The sequence below is a fragment of the Hypanus sabinus genome, chromosome 4, assembly GCF_030144855.1.
Source record: "Hypanus sabinus isolate sHypSab1 chromosome 4, sHypSab1.hap1, whole genome shotgun sequence".
In the NCBI taxonomy this organism is placed as follows: domain Eukaryota; kingdom Metazoa; phylum Chordata; class Chondrichthyes; order Myliobatiformes; family Dasyatidae; genus Hypanus; species Hypanus sabinus.
Genome location: NC_082709.1, coordinates 128,867,473 through 128,884,289, shown reverse-complemented (window position 1 = coordinate 128,884,289; position 16,817 = coordinate 128,867,473). Strand labels below are relative to the sequence as shown.

General features: G+C 39.2%; 1 protein-coding gene across 10 annotated transcripts in view; it reads right to left on the bottom strand.

Annotated features, from left to right (window-relative positions):
• dmd (dystrophin) overlaps positions 1-16,817 on the bottom strand; it is a 1,939,431-nt gene that overhangs the window by 1,164,708 nt on the left and 757,906 nt on the right. For all 10 annotated transcript variants that reach the window (XM_059968142.1, XM_059968139.1, XM_059968147.1 and 7 more), the window contains 3 exons: positions 12,535-12,707; positions 1,035-1,158; positions 115-202 (listed from right to left, as the gene is read on the bottom strand). In XM_059968142.1, the coding sequence (XP_059824125.1) occupies positions 115-202; positions 1,035-1,158; positions 12,535-12,707 (385 nt within the window). The remainder of the gene's footprint in view (positions 1-114; positions 203-1,034; positions 1,159-12,534; positions 12,708-16,817) is intronic.

The following is a 16,817-nucleotide window of genomic DNA, read 5'->3' as shown; positions in this document are numbered from 1 at the left end:
GTTGGCGTTTGATTTTAGAGTGCTGTTTGCTGATATGACTTCTGTGATAAATTTGAAATTATGTGTTGCACAAATCCCACAGAAGATTATCTGAATCAACTTGCATGTAATTACCATTCACCATCTGTTCCACCAGGGCCTGAGCTGATCTGTTGGCATCTTGCAATTTTCTGTATTTTTCAGGTTTCTCTCTTTCAATAGCCTACAACATAATAACAAAATGAGATTCCCTTGCATCACGTCTTGAGGGAGTTTGAAATAAAATAAGCATTCTGCTAAGTAAGATACAGCAGATTATTTTTTGGCTGAGTTAATATGGATATAAAGACAGTTACATTAACCATTTATTGAACATGCAGTTTCACAGTAATTAAGATGTGTTCCCCTGACATGTTTTAAAAGCTTCTGTAATTGTGCACAGCAATCCTAGGTCAATAAATGATGTAAATAATTGGGATAGAGATAGTAAGGGAAATCTTGGCATCTTGACAATCCAATCTGCATATAAAGCTCAAAACATATATCAGCATATCTAGAAAAGGTTTAGATTCCAGTCCTCCCTAACTGATGATGGCTCAATTAATATTCCATTCTTAGCCAGATCGATTGCTACAGAACGAGAGTTTATCATCAATGCCGGAGCAAAATCTAATCCTTGCTGAAAAGATAAAGTAAAGCAAAATATTTATGTTTCTGTATCTATGCATTAAATGTATCTGAGACAAAAGCACAAACTGGATATCCTTTTTGTAAATATTTTCTCAAGTTAATTATGAAATGCAACCAAATGCATAATGTATTACTTCAAAGCATTTATGACAAGAATGGCTCATTTCAAGGCATCTAGAAATTCATCACTGATTGAAAGCATTAAATATGCTAACCTGTACATGAGTATATTCAATTCTGAAATCCTTTGAACAATGGAATATACGCAAAGAATTTAAATATCTATACAATACAGGGAATTTAGCACAGCCAAATGGAAACATAGTTCAAAGCAATGTCTTTTACAAAGTAAATAATTGACTTACATTAACTTTTTCCTGAAGATCTGAAATTGTTCCTTCTTTCCGGTAAATTGTAAACTCTGGACTTTGAAGGATAACTTCTGATCGTGTCATCCAGCTGTGCAACTCTGTTGTATCAACATCAAACCTTCAGAAAGAACAGCCAATTATCAATGAAAGTCTTTCACCACTTCACAAGCAATTGTTTTCTTCTCAGCACAGAGTGAAACTCAAACCATTTGCAAGTATGGTTTTTCATGGATTGACTGTCTGCAGTGAACTTCAATTTATTAAATATACTACTGTTTTAAAATGGAATACTTCTCAAGCTTTGGATGAGAAGTAAGTTACGAGGTTAAAAATTTTTTACAGAAAATTAAACAAGAGGGGAAAATTTTATTAACTGCAATAGTTTTAATGCAAGTTATAGTTACTAATAGTGGAGTAGTGCAAAAAGTCTGCTTCATTCACACCGAAAAAATATAAACTGTGTACACATCAACATTGCTGACCTATGATGTGATTGAAAGTTTTCTTTCTCCTGGCCTCTCCTTCAGGGTTAAGAATGATCTGCTTATACTGCAGTTCCATGGGATGGCTCATGAGGCCAACTTGGCATTGACAGACTCCACCACAGGTGGGGGAGGAGGGCTGGGTGGGCTTTTCATACAGGGCGATGTGCATCTTATCCACTATATGTTCTTGATGAAGAGACTCAAAGCTCTAGTCCTATTCTAGATGTTATTTCTCTACTTTTAGCCATCACCAGCAATGGATCCCAGTTATTCATTGAGGGAGAATGGGGTTGAATGGGATTCAGGATCAGCCGTGATGAAATGGTGGAGCAGAACTCGATGGGCTGAATGCCCTAACTCTGTTCCTATGTCTTATGGTACTTATGGACATTACATTGCAAACGGACGTCTGAAAACATCCTCATATCACATTCTCTGTCCCCCTGGTTATTTATAATTTATACCCACATAGGGTTTCAACTAAAATGTCTCTTTCAGGAGCTGTGATTATCAACCTAACCAACCAGCTTACCAATCGAAGAGTGAGATTGATGATTAGGCCCTAGATATGTTGGTCAGCAAAGGAACGGCAACATTGGTTCAGTTCTCCTAGCACAGGATATGGAGGACCTTGCAGAAACCGCAAATGAAACCGCCCGAGTACTTTGAGGCAACAGGTGCAGGTGGCCCATATCGTTGAGACATTCAGAAAGGTGGAATCTCTGCAGCTTGCTAGTCCATGAGTTATGTGCTAGTTTAAGGTTTGAGGTCTAGAACTGACAACAGTCTTTTCAATGGATGACCAAAGGCTGTGCTGGCACACGAGAGACGATCGCAAATTTCTTCAACAACATCTGCCTTTCTGAGATAGTGAAAATGGTCCATGGACTGGAAAGGAGGGGCGAAGATGCCAGCATAAAAAGGTGGGGGGAGGGGAAGTAGGATAGCTAAAAGGTGTGTGCGAAAGATAAAGGTCTGGAGAGAAAGGTATCTAATAGGTGAGGAGTGTGGATCACAGGAGAAAGGGAAAGACCGGGGTACACGGGGGGAGGGAGGGATTGGGGGGTGATAGGCATCTGTGAAGTAGTAAGAAGCCAGAGTGGGGAATAGAAGAGGAGGGAAAGAGGAGGGAAATGTCTTACTGGAATGAGAATGCTATTAGGTTGTAGGCTACTCTGACGGAATATAAAGTGTTGCTCCTCCACCCTGAGGGTGGGCTCATGGTAGCACAACAGGAGGCCATGAATAGGCATGTTGGAACAGAAATAGGCATCGGAATTAAAATGTTTGACCAGGAATTTCCGCCTTTGGTTGATAGAGTAACGTGCTCATTAGAGCAGTCCCTGAATTTACGAGTCTAACCAATGTAGAGGAGGTTGCATCAGGAGCATCGGACACAATAGGCAACTGCAGCAGATTCACAGGTGAAGTGTTGCTTCACCTGGAAGGACTATTTGGAGCCCTGAATGGAGGTGAGGGAGGAAGTGAAACAGAAGGTGTAGCACTCTGGCCAAGTTGCGGAGACTCACAGGGTGGTAGGTAAGGACAAGAGGAGTTCTAATCACTGCTGACACCGCAGGAAAATGGGGTGTGCATGGATTTTTGGGAAATGGAGGAGATGCGAGTGAGGGCAGCATCAATGGCAGAGGAAGAGGAACCCTGTTCTTTGAAGGAGAAGGACATCCTGGAGAGGAAAGCTGCATCCTGGGAACAGATTCAGTGGAGATGAAGGAACTGAGAGTAATAATTTTTACAGGAGTCAGGGTAGGAAGAGATATAGTCAAGATAACTGTTGGGAATGGTATGTTCATAAAAGAAGTCAGTCGACAGTTTGTCTCCAGAGATGCAGGTAGAGAGATCAAGAAAAGGGAGGGAGGGGTCACAGATGGACCAAATGAATTTTGGGCAGGGTGAAATTTAGAGGTAAAGTTGATGACATTGACGAAATCAGTAAACATGCATTAAAGCAGCACCGATGCAATTGTTAATGTAGCAGAGGTTAAGTTAGAGAACGTTACCAGGGAATATTTGGAACATTGACAGTTTTACATAGCCAATGAAAAGGCAGGCATAGCTCAGGGCCCATGACTACTCCTCCAGTCTGGAGAAAATGGGAGAAGCTGAAAGAAAAGCTAGGTATGGTTCCTGCATCTCTTGTAGAGTTATCACATGGTGCTCTCAGGTATCATGTTCCCCAATGGATGGAATCCACATCGTAGTTTTGGAAGCATCTCTTGGGACACTGAAGAGACAATTGCACAGGGCTTAGAAAACCTAGCTTTCTCTGTTGCAGAGAGAAGGGGCACACTCTGTAGCTACCGCAGTCAGACTTTTTCCACAATATGGCATGCTTTGCACTGCCTCTGAGAGGATCTGACCTATCCATCCCTTCATAAATGTGGGAGACAAAGCTACAGCTTTATGTGTTTTAAACTCCTGATCATAAAGCTCTTGATTCCCAATGACCTTGTTCTCTCCAGCTTGAGGAATAACTGTGAATAATCTTCACAAGTTGCCAGGGTAACTAAAGGTGAAAGCAGCTCATGAAATTGTGACACTTATTGCATGCCATGCTTTCCACACAGACTGCAAGGATCAAACTCAGGGTACTGGAGCTATGTGGCAGCAGCACTGGCTGCTCACCCCTCCACTCCTCCCATCTCTCCACTCATCAATAAATAATCCACTTCTGAATTAGACAAATAAAGTCACATTGTCTAGTAAGGGAGCAATTTAAGAAGTGATGATGTACAATAGGGTGGAAATAAAGAAGGGTCCCGGAGACTTATAACACTTGCAAGGAAGAAACGGTGAGGCACCAAAGAACGGAGGAGGGTGCAAAAAAAGGATGAGGACTTTAAAACTTGAACCACCTCTAACTGGCAATGCAAATCAAAAAGACAACGGTGAATTGTCCAAGTCTGAAGTTAGCTTGTAATCAAACTCTTTGTTAAACCTACCAATGGGCTGGTTCATATTATTTGGCTGTCATACATAGGAATGGAATCAGTAATTGGGATCAATGCTAGTCATGGGAATAGACAGCAGTGTTTTTGAGCTTTTAGCTGAAGGAAGTCCCTGAATCCTCAACATAACAAATGAACAGCCCAACCCAACGGAGGCAAGGAGGTGGTCTGATGGCCATGACAGAGAGTAGGCTTTCAGATGATACTTCATGGGTCATGGTAGAGACTGAACCAATATTAAGATTTGCTCTTTGCCTACCAATAATGGAAGTCATTGGCCCTTCTTATTGTTTACAAGCTTTTGAAACACAAGTTTTATCTCATCTAATTGTAGCTTCCAGAATTGTTTCCATTTTCACTTTTTAGCCTTAGTGATGCTCTGTATTAAAGAGCTTAGTGTCTCATCTTGTGATCTCAATTAGAGTAAGTGCTGTTCTACTGGAAAAAAAGCAGTAATTAAGGAAACCCTCTAATATAATTGGAAAGAATTAGTTGGAATTTTTGGCAATTATTGTGCATTTTTTTCCATTTTTCTTTCCATATTATGTGCCAATGACACCATAAGGAAGATGGTTATTTGAATTCAAACTGTGTGGAAAAGGAAGTACATGATACAGAGCTAAACTCCAGCACTATGGAATTACCGATATCAGTGGATAATGTTAACCTAGATTCTTCACATCAGAGGACTAAGTAAATCATCAAGCCCCAAATGAACAGCAATTTCAATAGGACTCACTGCAACAGTGCATTTTAAACATCAGAGCTGCAGCAGAGAAAAAAAATACTCCAAATATTCTTCACAATTCTCTGCGGCATTTAGACTTGGCGACCTCACACTAACAACAGTTCTTGTGGATCTCCATCCTCAGTTACAAGCAAACACCACTTGATAGATCAATTTGTTTTAAGCATGATATTCTTATCGTTGAATACCTATAACAGGTGACAATGCAGCACTGCTATTTTTGAACAGGCTGCTTTTCAGACCTGTAAAGTAAAGCAGCCTGTGCTCCTTTGGGTGTACCTAGTTGTTTTACATTGCTATTGTTTTCAAGGTTCAAAGTAAATTTATTATCAAAGTACATGTGTATGTCACTATAATGCTGAGATTCATTTTCTTGTGGGCATTCACAGTAAATGCAAAGAAACACAACTGGACCAATGAAAACAGCACACCACAAGACGGATAAATCACCAATTTCTTGGCTACTCATAAAAAGTCAATGAACTTCCTTGACGTTGTGTACCCTTTTTCAGGAGTGACAAAAATCATGGGAGACTTTGGGAGACTACTGTCCAGAATCTTAACTCAGGAGTGACAAAAATTATGGCTGCAACTAGGGCAGTCAAATTTCACCTTCCCTTTGGAGAGGTGCAGGCTGGCTATTAAGTAGTGCCAGAGTAGAAAGATCAATTGTTGTCTTTCTCTGCCAATCAATACCACAGTTAACCATGGCTGCCCACATAAGTCACATCAAAAGTGATTAGCCCAAAGATAAAAATGCTACTCAGGTTATATGGAATGGGTGCAAATAATTGCATTTTGCAACCCTGCACCTGCATCATTATGCATACCAGAGAGCTTTGATTGTCACTGAAGACCTTATGTATATTGGAAGTAACTTAAATGCAATATTTAGTTTTTTTTGCAAACCAACAATTGCAATCAATATTTCAGTTACATTTCCCATAGGTCTAATGATAGACTCAGAGAACTAGTAGCAATCTCAGTACAGAGAGATAAAATGGAAAACCATCTAGAATATTAAACACTGAATGTGCTGAAATTTTGTATTTGACATCTATAATGCTATTATGTTTAGGTACTAATCTTTGACCAATATTTGTGTAATATTGTAGACGGATCTCAACAATACCGTTCACTTTATTTTGTGCTGCATCCTGAAACAAAGAGTCAATTCAGTACTCTCATTAAAGAGAGCAAATTTTAAAATGCCAGGAAAATTTGTTTTTACAAGAATTCAAACAAATGGTCAAACTCCTAATGCTCTTCACTACATTACTTGGAATCGATAAAGTGTTTCTTCACTGCCGAGTGTTCAGGCTGAGAACATATTGCAGGGGTTTGACATTGTGATCCCACAGTGCCGCAGGAGTAAATTCAGGAAAGCAGAGGGAGCTCAAAACTGGGCACCCTCAAGATACCCTGAGTTAGCTTTACAGAGGAGAAGCAGACACTTGTTCTCTTTAGCAGATAGCTCAAAGACCATAAGCACAGATCTCAAGTTAAAGCCAAAAGGCACAAGTGAAATGGGAGGGGAAAAAACCTTCTGTGTAAATAATCTGAAATTTACTGCCCAGAAAGGTGAGGGAAACCAAATCAGCAGAGTCAACTAGGATCTGGATTGACACCTGATGGGAAATAATGCATGAGGCTGTAGGAAAAGGGAGTGACGAGTTCATTCTGCAGGAGACTGCACTTTACCACAACTTGAACATTATATTCCTCACACTTCTTCAACTTTCAAACTGGTAGGTTAAGTGAAGGAGAGCCAAAATGTTTCAGGATCAGCACTCTACTCGCCTACAATCTTGCTAAGCTGCATCAAAGGAATACATGCTTTCCTACAAGAAAGTAGCAAAAGCATCTTGTGGTAAACATAGTTAAACTATCCTATAGCCAACAGATCAACTCGAAGTTCAGGAGTCTTTCCACAACCAAGTGTGAACAGTAGCAATGAATTAAAGCAACGAATACAGAAGGGTCACTCCAAGATGAAAATTAGCTTTATTTATCACGTGTATATTGAAGCATAAAGTGAAAAGTGTTGTTTGTGTCAGCCATTCTCCAGTGTGCTGGGGGCAGCCTGCAAGTGTTACCATGCTTCTGGCACCAATATGTCATGCCCACAGCTTATATGTCCTAAGCTGTACACCTTTGGAATGTGGGAGGAGACCAGAGCAGCCAGAGGTAACCCACGTAGTCATGAGGAGAGTGAGCAAACTCCTTAACGACACCAACAGAAACTGAACTCTGATCATGCAGCTGGCGCTGTAAGCTTTACATTAACCACGATGCTACGGTGCTGCCCTCTTCCTCCCGATGGTGTCCGGTGAGACCGCACTTAGAGTATTGTGTTCAATTCTGGTCACCTCATTATAGGAAGGATGTGGAAGCTCTGGAGAGAGCGCAGAGGAGATCTACCAGGAAGTTGCCTGGTTTGGAGAACAAGTCATATGAAGCAAGGTTAGCAGAGCTGGGACTTTTCTCTTTGGAGCGTAGAAGAATGAGAGGGGACTTGATAGAGGTCTACAAGATTATGAGAGGCATAGATAGGGTGGATAGTCAGTACCTGTTTCCCAGGGAACCAATAGCAAACACCAGAGGGCATATGTACAAAATTAAGGGAGGGAAGTTTAGGGGAGACATCAGGGGTAAGTTTTTTTTTACACAGAGGGTTGTGAGTGCTTGGAATGACTTGCCAGGGATAGTGGTGGAGGCTAAAACATTAAGGGTATTTAAGAGCCTCTTGGACAGGCACATAGATGAAAGAAAAATAGAGGGTTATGGGGTAGTGTGGGTTTAGTACTTTTTTTTTAAGGATTACATGGGTTGGCACAACATGGAGGGCTGAAGGGCCTTTACTGTTCTATGGTTCTAAAGACACCTGTCTTGAAGATAAGTTTGAAGGTCCTCTCATACCTTCTGGGATCCTCTAAGTAAATGAGCTAACTCCAGTTCCTCCCAAGGTCTCTACCATCACAGAAAGCAGACTTTAGTCATTTCCGTTCTGTCCATGCCAAGTCCAGAATTGCAACAACAATGGTACCACATATCACTTGCATATCTTGCCAAGCAGCCAAAACATTGGCAGGTAGGGACCAGTGTCAAAACAATATGAAAAACTTCCCTGAGATATTAGGGTCTACAAAAAATAGTTCAATCCTATCTGGCTGAGTTCAACCCTGACTACTTGCATCCATCATCATATCAGTGGTGGAAATTGCTATCAGTAGTGATATGAAAGAGCACTTTATTATACTTGCTCATGGATGCTCAGTATGGGTTTTTGCTGGATATCTCAGTTTGGACTGAACTACTTTGGGAGACTACTGTCCAGAATCTTAAGTGGACCAACCTTTTACAAGCTGCAATAATGGAAGTTCATCAGAAGATAGATATTGTGACTAATAACCTTTCAACATTGGCTTGAAAATTATGAAATAGGTTACCCTCTATTTGCATTGATTAGAACAGAATGAAGACTCAAGACATCATACAGCAGAGGTTGCTTTTTTGATATGCACCTCATCCACAACCATTCCATTGCTCTACCACCAGTTTGTACCATCTACAGGACGCAATGCAGCAACTTACCAGGACTCCCTAGACAGTTCCTTCCAAACCCACAACCCTCGCCAGCTTGAAGGACAAGCGCAGCAAAAGCATGGCAACACCACTAACATGAAACTTGCCCTCCAAGCCACACACTACCCTGAATCGGAAATATATCACCATTGCTAATTCAAAACCATGGAACTCTTTCCTGAACAGGCAGCAGCTCACCACTACATTCTCAGGGGCAAACAGGGATGAGCAATTAAATGCTCATCATGTAAACCCTAGATCCCTTGAATAAATATATTTAAAAAAAGCAGAAATATTAAACACCATGCAGGACAAAGCCACCTCATTGATTGTCACTCCATAGACCATTCATTCACTCCCTCCACCAAAGTATACCATTCAGAAAAGGTTAATAACTTTGGATCCCCTCAAGCAACATTTCAAGGAGTAAAATCTCAGTTTCTCTTATCCTTCATGTATTGGAACTCCATTTCCCTGGTATCCCTTGGTAACCCTCCTCTAACTTTCTCTGTGCAGTCATAGTACTCTTTCTCTTGTGCTCCATTAAAATGGTATGACTTAGATCTTACTAGCTCTCCTCATGCTTCTACCTCAAATTTATCTGCAGCTGCTCAGTGTCCATCCAGTTTGCCAATCTGCCCCTTTCTGAATCATTGCTGAATACCTTCCAAGGTTTGTGCAATCTATTAACTTTATAAGTGTATGTCCCAGACTTTAATCCACCAGCACTGACCCGGGGGTACCCATCACGTACATTGTTTTAATCAGAAAAAAATACTCCTTCACTGCTGTACCTTTGCCAACTACATAACTAAGTTCCCAATGTCTTAAAATATCTTATCGCTCATTTCCCAAATAATGATAATCCCCCTTTACCGAATTATTTTAAAAATCAGTAAGTACTTGATTTTCCACACTTCCTTTATCAATCTCCTTTACCTTCGTAAGGCCAGCAGAACTAGTTGCTGTAATTTTTTAATATCCATCAGCTGTTTGAGGCCGATCAAATTTTACGAATCTACTGAGTACAGCAGTGGGACACCAAATGATGGTTAGAATCTCTCAACTGGAGTTTTCAGGTAACTGCTTACCAAAAATATAAATCTTCCCCAGGGAAATGACTCATTAAGTCATAGAACACTACAGCACAGAAACAGGCCCTTCAGCGCATCTAGTTTGTGCTGAACCATTAACCTGCCTTGTCCCATTGACTTGCACCTAAATCATAGATCCATGCACCTATTCAAAATTCTCTTAAATGTTGAAATCACCCCGTATCCATCACTTGCACTGATAGGTCGTTCTGTACTTTCATCGCCCTTTGAGTGAGAAATTTCTGCCTAATGTTCCCCTTAAAAATTTCGCCTTTCACCCCTTAACCCATGATCCCTAGTTGTAGTCACAACCAACCAAAGCAAAAATTCTGCTTGCATTTACCTCTCAGTTTTGTACACCTCAATCAAATCTCCCCTCAATTCTTTACATTTTAGGAAATAAAATTTTAACCCTATTCCACCTTTCCTTATAAATCAGGTCCTCAGGTTCCGACAACATCCTTGAAGACTTTTTCAATCTTATTTACATCTTTCCTGTAGGTAGGTGACCAAAACTGATTCAATATTCAAAATTAGGCCTCAACAGTATCTTGGACAATTCCGAAATAACACCCCAACTCTGGGACTTAATACATTGATCTGTGAAGGCCGGTGTGCCAAACACTTTCTTTATGAACTTATCTACCTGTGATTATCATATAACCATAATGAAGATTATGGATCCGCACTCCTCAGAGCCTACTGCTCACCGCTTACACCCTACCCCGGTCGGTCCTCCCAAAGTGATACACCTCACACTTGTCTGGATCAAGTCTCATCTGCCATTTTCCAGCCCATTTTTCCAGTTGTAAATGTTGATGGTCTTCTTCACAGTCCACTACATCCCCAATCGTGGTGTCATCTACAAATTTGCTGATCCAGTTTACTATATTATAATCCAGATCACTGATATAGATGGCAAAGAGCAATGGACCAGGCACCGATCCCCGTGCCACACTACTAGTCGCAGGTCTCCAGTCAGAGAGACTCCACATGGTTGGCTTGATTGAGTCTCAGAGCAAGGAATTGTGTTTTTGCAAAGGAAACAGAACTCACAGAAAGTCTGCCCTGTATTGAAGACAGAAAAAAAAAACAAGACCAGCTGCTTCAGACAAAGAAGCAACTTGGTAGACCGCCAGTGAAAAAGCTATTCTACTGCCAAATCGTCCGCTTGTTACTGGTATCCAAGTATGCAACTGCTTGCTAATGATCATTTAAGATTTGCATACAAGGTAAATGTTACAATTGCTTATGTAGCAATAAAAGCAAAGAATATTCAAGTGCTAAAAATATATTAACTAATGGAACAGATCTCTGCATACTCATCAGTAATTTAGAATTAGTGTACTTAATATACTTTCAGTTAGTTAATTGTTTTGCTCAGTTTGAATCAAGTTTTTTTTTGTTTAAAGCTCTTAGGTCTTTGTTCCATGTAGTCTGCTCTACAGGTCTGAACTCTGAAACCTAAATAGGTAGAATACACCAAAATCTGTACAGTTTACATTAGTTTGTCAAAGACCCAATGAGGTTCATTAGTCATGGTTTGCCCTTTTTAATCCAGTCCTTTTCATTAACCTCTGCTTCTTCGACTAAGAACTTGTGCTGCATTTTGCAATCCCCCACCAAACTGAAATTCGACTTGCTTGACTATAGCTACAAGGTTGATAATTCTCCTTTTTCTCCCCCTAGTTTTCTCAGCAATGCTTCAATTTTCTGGCACCACTCCAACAATGAAGAAAGATAGAAAAACTGAGGTCATGGCTTTTGTTACTTTTATTATTGTTTTTTCTATGACCATTGGATGGGAATGGACACATGTGGTAGAAATATATTTGGCATTTACTTTATATTTTTAAGGTAAAAAAAAAGCACTATTTCTAATCCAGACTCTACTCAGTGTGTTTAACTGCATGTTCTTTAGTGAAAAATAGCCGAGTGCCTACCTAATATCTTCATCAAGCCTCTACTGGATAAGATAAATTGGTTCCACCAATAACCCAGCATGTTTATATGTACAGTATGTTTCTTTTTGCTATATGCTAATGTCCATACAGACTCCTTTGCTATTCTTATAGCCATCGTCAATTCTGCATGTGTGCTGATATCCAATTGATGTATCTGAAATAACTATAAAACCACAAAATAAATAAATTTATTACATATGCTAATTCAATCACCATTGAGAGTTATGATTGCAACTTCAAGGATTAATCTCAATGCCATTAGTGGTTGTGCCCCAATGTTCTTTCTGGTTGATAATTTTCTCTCATATGTTGATAGGGTGTAATAATAGTATTTTAACAGTAGGTGGAGATCTGGCTCCTCTTAACTGAAGTACACAGCCGACCTCCACGTTACAAGCCATGAAAGATGGAACATGCGAGCTTTGAGATAGCATTCTAAAATATATACTTTGATATTAATTAAGTCAGAAGAAATCTAAAAGTAGATGCGTCCTTATTGATTATTATAAATTAAACAACTAGCAATGGAAACTCAATGTTAATGCATGAATTATAATCAATAACAGTAAGTCAGCATATGACACAGGCTATTTTTCTCCAATTTCAAGCAATAATGTTAACTTGCTACTTTTATATTACTTTTTAAACCCACCTCTTCCTGAGCTCAGAGTCCACAAGTACCTGCCTCTTCTTGGGAGGAGGGGCTGGAGGAAGTTCATCTTTCGGTTTATCCAAAATCTGTTCTTTGGTTGTAACCATGGTTACAGTTTCCATTACGGTGGTCTGCATTAATGATGTCTCAGTTGCAGTGGCAGACTGCGAAATCTGAGGGAAGTGTATAAGACAAGAAGACACAGACTGCTGGAATGATTTCAATAACAATTGTTTGAAGTCTGCAAAGAAAATAATGATTGCAATTTCTCCAGTCAGATCATGATCTGACCTTCACAAAACAACAATGAATGATTCTCCCAAACAAGAATATTTAATCTCATTTTTTAGCTGTGCCTAAAAACTGATTAGAATGAAAAAGGATTTAGAGTACACATACAAAAAGAATTGCATTGAAATCAGTTCAATAGCCATCTCAAAAATATTCATTAACACATTTAAGGAGCAACAGAACAGGCACGCCTGCCAAATCTGTCCTGTTCTTTCCAGCTGAGAATTTATAAAGCGAATATACAATAAGAACAGGTCCTATCACTTTTGTGTCAATTTCATGCTCCTTTACTTTCTCCATAACAGACACACCATTCAGCATTTTGAAGTATTCAGTGCACTGTACCCAATTAGCCCAGTTAGAAGGCACAACAGAAAATAACTGTTCCTTTAAATCATCTCCACCTATAATCAATTTAGAGTTTTGTACAGCTGCTCAACAGGTTCAAGTTTTCACAGCAACCTGGATGTATTTCAAACCTTTAACATTTAAAAACACTTCACAGCCAAATCCAAGTAAGCTATAACAAACAATGAAGCGAGAGTTGAAGTATGACTAAGATATTTGTTACAGATGCTACAGATGTATGGAAAAAGACTCCCAGAAAACGGGACCCAGCAAATAAGGATACCATTGGTGGAACAAAGAGTGGATGCACTTAGACAGAGAATGCTGGAGTTATAGAAAAGCAGCACTTGATGGAAGCGATGATGTAAACCTGGATGAAGGGATGAATATGTTGATGGGTCACAGCTCAAAATGTCAACTGCTTATTCCTCTCCATTGATGCTGCCTGACCTGCTGAATTTCTCCAGTATTGTGGAGATTCCCTTCATCTGCAGAATCTCTTGTTCACTTGTTTCCAACTGCATTACTATACTTTCAATTTACATCAGATAACACAGTAAATATGCTTTTAAATCATTTTAAATCTTCTTCAAGTATTTTTTAAATGCCTCTGATCATTAATGACAAAATGACAAAAAAAGCCTTTGGCAGTAAGATGGTTTGAGAAGGAAGACTGTGGGCCTTTGATTCCACTGTCTGATGCCTCGCTACTTCTTGGGACAGCTTCAAGATAATTGGGGGGGGGGGGTCTTGTAGCAGCATAAATTGAGAGTGGAGACATGGATAGCATCAGAGGCTGTACCAAATATAATTTTGGCTATTAATTTATACCTGAACATTCAACAGTGATGTGCCTGTTGTGCCATTAAAGTACCATGGTTAATATTTAATAACTCTGCTTTCATCTTCACTTATCTTACCATGGCCAAGAGGGACACTGCAGCTGCTTCTCCTGCACCAGTATCTACTGGTTTAATCACAGATTCTTGATACAAAATGAAGCACTGGCTATAAAGTAATTAAAATGTAATATCTTCTGTGATCATTCTGAGTTTCATTTCCCTAGCCCCTCCAAATTAAGAGTTGCCTGCTTTGTGTATTTTTATATGAGATTTTTAAAATGTTAATCAGATGAACTGCAGAAAGCAACAACAATAACAAATATATTGATGTTTTGAGATAAGCTAATTTATTAGGTGATGAATGGCATATTAAGGACACTAGTTTGCTTTTCATTTTAATTTTGCCCGTGCATGAAGGGTGGACAAGCAGGATAATTTGAAGTGGTAAAAATGTATATCATTCCATAGAGACCAGCTGTGACATTCCAACATGACAGGATCAGTTTCCCAAATAGGAACAATGTCAAACTTAACACTTCATTAAAATAATATCAGCCCACAACTTGATCAGTCCTGATCAGTGAATTAAATGGAATAGGCTGCAAATGTTTTCATAAAACATTATTTACCACACACCTTCATGAATGAGAGAACTGCCAGAGTGCACAATTGGGATGATAAGAGACGTATCTGAGCAGTTTTAAAGCCAGCGTCATCACTAACGTCACAGGCAGGGTATAATTAATTAGAATGTGTTATGCATGTCAAAAGGTATCCAGACTTGCATCTTTTTTTTGGAAGCTGAGATACAGTTGCGTAATTTAGCTACAAACTACCTGCATGTGCAATTAGAAAATGAGGGGGGAAATAATCAGTTGCAGACTTTATATGGAGTCTCAATTACATTTCATTGTTCTACCCAGAAGCACTGTCCATTTCATATCACACCAATCTATCACTATGGGACTCCGTGGATTGGATGGGTGGAATACAAAATTAATTATAAGGTTGAGACACAAAAGCTTTCTTAGATGGATAAATAAAATTAGTCATCAAGTTATGCACACGGCAGATTATTCAAAAGAAATCTTCGTGCATTTGCATATAAGACTTGCCAATATGTTTGATTTTAAGCTATTTTCTATTTATGTTGCAGTTGTTACTAGGTAAGCTGGCAGGCACTATCTATCTGTAATTCCTCCTGATCAGAAGGTGAGAGTCATATGGAGTCACATATTAGACAAACAGGGAAGAACAGACACTTCCCTTCCGAAAATGACATAAACAAATCAAATAGGTTTTTACAAAAATCCAGAAGTTTTATTGTCACCATAAGTGTTGCTAATGCTGATTCAATACTTATTTAATTGGCAGAATTTAAATTTCTCTACTGCTGCTTTGGGAATTGAGAGCTTGTCTATAGAATAATAGTCCAAGCTTTAAGGTTCCAGTTGACTGACTTAAACCATGTGAAATCTGCTTCTACTCACAGCTTATATTTCTGTGGGAAACAGGTAACAGACAAGCACCCTGCTTGAAACTACCTAATTTCCCTTCCTGATTTAGATTCCTTTGAACTAGAAATGATATTAATGAAAGCTTGTTCAAGTGGTTAAATTTTTTCAAACATTATGTTCTTATGTATGACATTCTCTGCATTCAGCAAAATAAATATTATTCATAATTTAATAATATTGTGGCATCCCTTAAGTACTGCCAACCAGGACACTGACAGCTTTAACAAAGGCGCTTTGCAGCACGGAGGTGTCCGGCCCATGCTATTGCTCCCGTGGCATCCCTACACCTCACTCAAATCTTTCTTCAAATTAGTTAATTGGACACAGATTAGAAACTGAACTGAAACCTTCTTGGTGTCATGTCATTGCTTCATTTTTCTTCAAAATATAACTGGAATCATGTCCTAACCTGACCACAGATTGTTTTGTTTACAGTCACTTGAAGTTAACTATTCAATGCTCATACATCAGACCTCATTGAACAACCTCTGCACTCACTTAGCTAACACACACACAGCTCCAAGATTAAGCCATATCGAGGACTTTTAACTTACTGAAAATCCCTTGGTGGGCAAGCAGCTCAAAGAAAATAATACCCAAGCATCATTGCATTAATTTTATTCTTTTGTGCAGACTTTTCGCTGCTCAGATCATCAAATTTTGTTCTGAGGGCTTGAAAAATGAAAATAAAAATTAGTACCTTTTGCAACAAGAACTGAGATTTAAGAGACTGCACAATTAAAGTAGTCATGTTGCAAGCAAGACCCCTGCAGCTAATGTTGACAGTGTTCCACTAAACAGGCTCTAGCATGAAACAGAGCCTCAGAACCCATCCTCAACACCTTGTTCGTGTTTCAGAAGCTCTGACTGCTCTCCGGGAAAAGTTTTCTTTAATACAGACTGCAGTTATTACATGAGAGTCAAGGCTGGTATGACTATGTCAATCAGGGCTTACTCAAGCAAAAAACAGGTACAAGAGAAAAAATAATTTGTAGAGGCATGTGAATAGAAATGGCAAGATTACTATACAAAAGCAGTATGAATATAAATATATAAATAGTTCTAAATTTTTAAGTGATGAAGAAAATAAAATCAAGTTTTAACTATATTTCCTTATTTTGTTCATTTCATACTAATTTTGTTTTAATTCCTGGTATTTTAAAACTTATCAATTTGTTACCTGATCTATTAAATGTCGAGGCTATTCAGAAGGATTAAAAGTACTTGACTGCTTTACCAGCCAACATCAGCTACACACAAAATGCTGGAGGAGCTCAGCAGGCCA